Raw genomic sequence first — 5,711 nt, 5'->3', positions numbered from 1 at the left:
TTTTTTTTTATTTGATTCCTTCGTTTAACCCGAGTCTTTTTTTTTTCTTTTAAATTGTTTTGTTTTGATTGGTTTGCTTCTGGTGGGGATAATAGTGCTCTGGCGCCGGTGGGACGAGCAAACGACTACCGAGCTTTTATATGAAATTGAAAATTCAAGATAAAAAGAAGGAAGAAGAAAAAAAGAAAAAGGATGGTAAAAGAAAAGAATAATAATAATAAAAAAAGAGAGATAGAAGAAATTAGCGTTTGGTTGGTGCTACTTTTTTTTTTTATTTTTAGTTAATTAAGTGACTTCAGATTGGAGGAGGAGGAGGAGGAGAAAGGGGTGGGGCGTGTGTTGGGATGATGGAGCAAAATGTGTAAGTTCAACGTGTGAATAAAATAGAACATTAACTGCAAATATTTGTTTGCCAAGTTAAGTAAGAGGGGTGACGCATAAGAGGTTGCAGGAAAGTGTAAACATTTTTGTTTCTCTCCTTCTTTCCTTTCCTTTCCTTCTCTTTATCTCTATCTCTATCTCTATCTGTCTATCCTCAAATTGCGAGTGAGGCAATGCAATATAAAGAAAGAAAGTAAGTAATAAAGAAATAAACAAGAAGTAAAGAAAACAAATAAAAAAAGCAAATAAAAGAAGGTTGACAGTGATAGCATAGAAGACTACAAGGGAGTTAAGGTAAAAAAAATGAAAAAGTAATATGAAAATTGCCATACTGCCTCTTCACTCCGTCGCCACCCGATTCATTTGGCTACTTCTTCTTTCTCTGTTTTTGTCTTTATATTTGTCATTTTCTTTGAATGTGTGTGTGTGGAGGGGGTGGGCTTTTTTTTTTGTGTGTGTGTGTGTTTTTCTTTATTATCATTCTGGTTTTGTCGCGTACTCCCTGTCCTCGTAGCCAGAGGTACGTGTATTTGTATTTAGGTATATTTACACGTTTATGCGGTGATGCGTGAATGTGCATCCATGTGTGCATGTGCACAAGACAGTGACAAGACTTATTATTATTACTATTATTACTATTATGACCGTGGCTGTAACCTGCGGGACACCCCTCACGGGGATTCTTTGTGGCTAAACTTCTGTTTTCTCACCACTCGAATCGACTACTAATGTAGTTTTTCTTTCTTTCTTTCTTTCCTCCACCACACCAGCACATTAATTATCCTTCTGCTGCTGCTGCTGCTGCTTCTGCCGTTGGTGGTTGCGCTTATATGCGTATGCATGTGTGTGTGTGTGTGTTTTCATGTAAGTGAGAGGGAAGGTGGCAGAGACTACCTGCTGTCGTCGCCCTTTCTTTTATTTGATTTGTTCCAATTCTCTTCTTTACGCAATCCATATATACTATTATTATTACTACTATTGTTATTACTATTGTTATTATTATTATTTTCCTCCATCTCATTCTTCTTGTTTTGCTTTATTTATTTCTTGTGGTTTTGTATCAACGCTTTTCCCCACCTTTTGGTATCACTTTCGTGTGGTGTACGTTGTTGAATTGCCCTCGTGCCTTTAAACTACTTTGACGTTAGCCCCATATTGAAGCAAAATCACCCAAGTGCTGGTGAGAAACACACAAAAAAAAAGGAAAAAAAAAGCAAAAACACATATACACGTACACACACACATATATATATATATTGAAAAGGTGACAAGGTGAGTTGCACCAAAGGGAAGGTGCAGAAACAACACAGGGGAAGAAAAGAAAATACAAATATTATTGGAAACGCAACTTTTAGGGATTTAAACACCGCAAACTACAGATTTTTTTTTCTTTAAAAGGGAAAGGTAGAGTGCAAGTGCCTCTTACGTTTGTGCCGGAGCGTTGGGTCTACGGGTGAATTTAGGGAGGAGGGTGCGGAAACATTGAATTGAAGGAACCGAAGGAAACAAGAATAATAACAACAACAAAAAAAAGGGAAGGAAGGAGGGGGGAAAAGAAAGATGGCTCCAAACCGACAGTTGCTGAAGATAATTATTCTTGGGGATAGCGGTGTCGGAAAGACTGCGTTGGTGCATCAATATGTGAATAAGAACTTTGACAACCGGTACAAGGCGACGATAGGTGCAGATTTTCTCACGAGGGATGTGGAGATCGATGGCAAACTTGTCACATTGCAAATATGGGACACAGCTGGGCAGGAGCGTTTCCAGTCACTTGGCTCTGCCTTTTATCGTGGAGCTGACGCATGTGTTCTTGTGTTTGACCTTACCGATTCGGAATCCTTTTCTCACATTAATTCGTGGTTGGAAGAGTTTCGCGCTCAAGCGGGCCAGCGGGAATGTGTGCTGATTGGCAACAAATCGGACCTGACGGAGCGCCGGCAGGTGACCAGTCGCACGGCAGAAGCCTGGTGTGAATCACTAAAAAATGGGGAAGGTGGTGATGCGTCTTTAGGTGCAGCTGCTGGGGAGGAAACGATGGGATCCATTCAATACTTTGAAGCATCAGCAAAGGCAAATGTGGGCGTGGAAGAGGCGTTCTTAACGGTAAGTAAAGCTGCGCTAGCAAAGAAAGCTACTGCGGAAGAGGGGGTGGCGTTGCCGCAATCCATCAGATTGGGCCAACAAAGGCCTAGTACAAAGAAAAGCGATTGTGCGTGCTAGTTGTGCATGGTGTAAGGGTATGAAGGATTGACAAGGGTGAAGAAAAAAAAGAAAGATATGTAGGAGTGAGTGAAGGTTATTTTCTCAAACAACGCGTGATAGAGAGGAGGAGGAGGAAGAATACGTGTATGTATATATATATATATATATATATATGCAAGGAGGAAATGAGGTTGGAAGGATGATTGAGGGGGACGAAGATATAAAAAGGGTACGAAGTACTGGGCGAAATTGAGGGAAGGGGAGAAGGAAAAGTTGCACGACGCATAAATGCATTTTTTTTTTGGTGCGAGCTACGTTGAGGAATAGGGTGTGCCTTCACCGAGAGTCGTTTAACGACAAGCACCAACGTGCGGGTGGTGGAACATGGATCAGGGCGTGGGGAACTGCACCACTTTTTCGGATCTCTGTTTTTTATTTCTTTTGGAGGTATTTTAAGCACCTCTAACAGAAACGTTTTTTTTTTTTATTGCTATGAATTTTCCTAGTGTGTTCTCTTCCTCTTTCCCTCTCTGAGTTTTTTTTATTTTTTGTCATCACCTCCCAGTTGAAAGAACGCAAACGGACGCTACTGAGATGTGGGAATTGAGAGGGTGATTTGGAGAACAGAAATGCTTCATAAATAACTTTTCACGTTGCTTTATTCGTACGTTTTTCTCACATTCCACACGCGCACACACACGTGGATGGCACCCTTCTGTTTGTTCCTGCAACTCCAAATAATTCCAAGTTGGAGGGAGGCCCCATATGATCGTAATACAAACAAAGTCTTCTGCCTAACATCTACAAGCAACCAGTTTCCCACGCATCGGGAGGATGGAATATCGGTTAGTAGAGAGAAAAGAAGAAAATAAAAAAAAGAAAAGGCAAAAAAATAAAATAAAAATAAAAGAGGCGAGGAGGGTGGGGGGAATTTGTGTCGCTTTCTTGCAACGAGGGAGGGGTGGCGCTAATATAAATGTATATATATTTTTGCTTCCTTTTGTGTGTGTGTGTGTGTGTGCGTGTGTGTTTGGAACGTGGGGAATGCTACGCAGGCTTTGGTGATGCCATTTCGCAAGCAAGTTACTTTCTTCCCCTTTAATCTCATTTTGTCTTTCTTTTTTCTTTTTCAACTACACCATATCGTTCCCCAAGGGGGATTTTTTTTTTTGAACTGTGGGGATCTTACTTTTTAAAGGTTAAAAGCCAATCTCCGGGGTGCTTAAGGTGTGAATTATTGAAGGTTTTTCTCCTTGTAGTTCCTTCCATTTCGGCCTGCTGTCTGCAGAGTCCCATACTCTACGAAGAGTACAGGACTGCAAGCCTACGTGGGACAGTGGAATTTACCCCGCGTTGTTTTACTGTTCGGTGTGTTCAACGTGTTTGAAGAGGTGTTGCGGGTGATCGCTTAATCTTCTTCAGATACATTCACCCTTGGCCCGTAGAATTTGAGAGCAGAGGAGGCTTGACCTTTCCATCGGAGACTTTTTTTTTTTTGCGCGCTGCTCCGCGTTTTGTACATTATTTCTTTCACTTCAAACTGTGATGAGCGCTGAGCGGGTTGCAGTAACGCTACTCATGTGGGTTCTTGTCGCCCTCTTGGTCTCTACCATTTTTCTTGCGGCGGTGGGTTATCGAATGCGCGAGAGCCAGAACCACTTCTTATACTTCCCCAACGTACCAGCGGGTAGCACGTTTGTTTGTGACAGCCCCCTGGAGAGGGGATATAGGAACTCAGAGCAGGTGCATATACGCACGGCGGACGGTCTAACTTTGCGCGGATTTATTATGTGGCCACCAATGGAGTTGCAAGAGAGGCCACGGCAGCAGCATTACATGGAGGAGAGAATGGGATATATGCTACGAGTTCCACCTCTATCAGCAGCTTCGGACCGCAGTAATCCGAATCCCCCCTTCTTGGAGCGTCTTGAGGGGTCCGGTACCGGATCTGCACATCCGCAGTGCTCAATTTTGTATTTTCACGGTAACGCGGGTAACGTCGGCCACCGCATACCCATCGCGGCCATGTTATCCACCAAATGCCGATGTGCGGTACTCATGGTAGACTATAGGGGATATGGTCAGAGTGACTCGGTATCCCCAACACAAGAGGGTGTTATGTTGGATGCGCAGGCATGCTTGGATTATTTGCTTTGTCATCCACACATTCCAGCTGACCGTATTTTCGTTATGGGGACTAGTCTGGGTGGTGCAGTTGCTATTCATTTGGCTGCTGAACCCCACAACGCGAAGCATATCGCAGGCGTCATAGTGGAAAATACATTTACTTCCATTGGCGATATGGCCTCCGAGATGGTGAGGCACGCACTTAACGGTGCTCAACCATGTTTCTCGTTCTTGCTGTTATCCTTGTTCGAATACTATGTTAAGCCGCTTTGCCTCCATATTAAGTGGCGCAGTATTGACGCCGTGCAGAAGATATGTGCACCGATGCTGTTTCTCTCTGGTCTGAAGGACAATGTGGTACCTCCGCTGCAGATGAAGAAATTATACTCCAAGACTTTCAGCACAAGAAGTCGTAGGTTTGTCGAATATCCTGAAGGGGACCACAACACCCTTCCGCTTATTCCCGGGTACGGAGAGACGGTTAATGCCTTCATACAAGATGTGCTTCGCCATAGAGAACAGCTAATTTAGCGATGTGACTTAATGTGCCGTCCAATTCTACCTGGTTACAATTTTCATATATTATATGCCTTTGCATCATAGGACGTCGCTCCTTTTTTTTTTGCAATTTAGCTTTGCACGGTAAATAGTTACACTATTTTCTTACGTCCGCGTGTGTGTCGCCCCTATTACCCGATCCTTGCTCGTTTTCTCTCTGTCTTTATTTGTTTCTGTTGTTTGACTTCCCGCCTGTTGGGACCTCGGAGCACGTTGCAACTTCGTGATTTTTCTCGATGCTAGGAGCTTCTTTAAATTTCTTACAGAGGTGGTGTGATATATATGTGTTTGGTTGGTGTATTGTACTCTTTGCATAAAGTTTCTATTAGCTTCATGTGAGCGTCGTACTGTGGGTGTGGTTGTGGTGATGGTCGTTGCAGTGGGGTGGAAAATTCCCGAGTTGGTTAGTGTGTTCGGCAAGCGAAAATTTACTTGTGAAG

General features: G+C 43.1%; 2 protein-coding genes across 2 annotated transcripts; both read left to right on the top strand.

Annotated features, from left to right (window-relative positions):
* Window positions 1–1,941: 1,941 nt before the first annotated feature.
* On the top strand, window positions 1,942–2,604 carry TEOVI_000245900 (small GTPase, putative; the record flags this gene model as incomplete). Its single annotated transcript, XM_067225536.1, has 1 exon — window positions 1,942–2,604. One exon carries the CDS (start codon window positions 1,942–1,944, stop codon window positions 2,602–2,604), a length of 663 nt encoding a protein of 220 aa, XP_067081637.1.
* A 1,527-nt stretch (window positions 2,605–4,131) lies between these two features.
* TEOVI_000245800 (Bem46-like serine peptidase) lies at window positions 4,132–5,244 on the top strand (the record flags this gene model as incomplete). The annotated part of the gene is made up of 1 exon (XM_067225535.1): window positions 4,132–5,244. The coding sequence occupies one exon, from the start codon at window positions 4,132–4,134 to the stop codon at window positions 5,242–5,244; it is 1,113 nt and encodes a 370-aa protein (XP_067081636.1).
* Between the last annotated feature and the right edge of the window lie 467 nt (window positions 5,245–5,711).

This window comes from Trypanosoma equiperdum (genome assembly GCF_001457755.1).
Source record: "Trypanosoma equiperdum strain OVI genome assembly, contig: ctg_550, whole genome shotgun sequence".
NCBI lineage: Eukaryota > Euglenozoa > Kinetoplastea > Trypanosomatida > Trypanosomatidae > Trypanosoma > Trypanosoma equiperdum.
The sequence above is the reverse complement of the archived record's forward strand: the minus strand, read 5'-3'. Positions and strand labels throughout refer to the sequence as shown.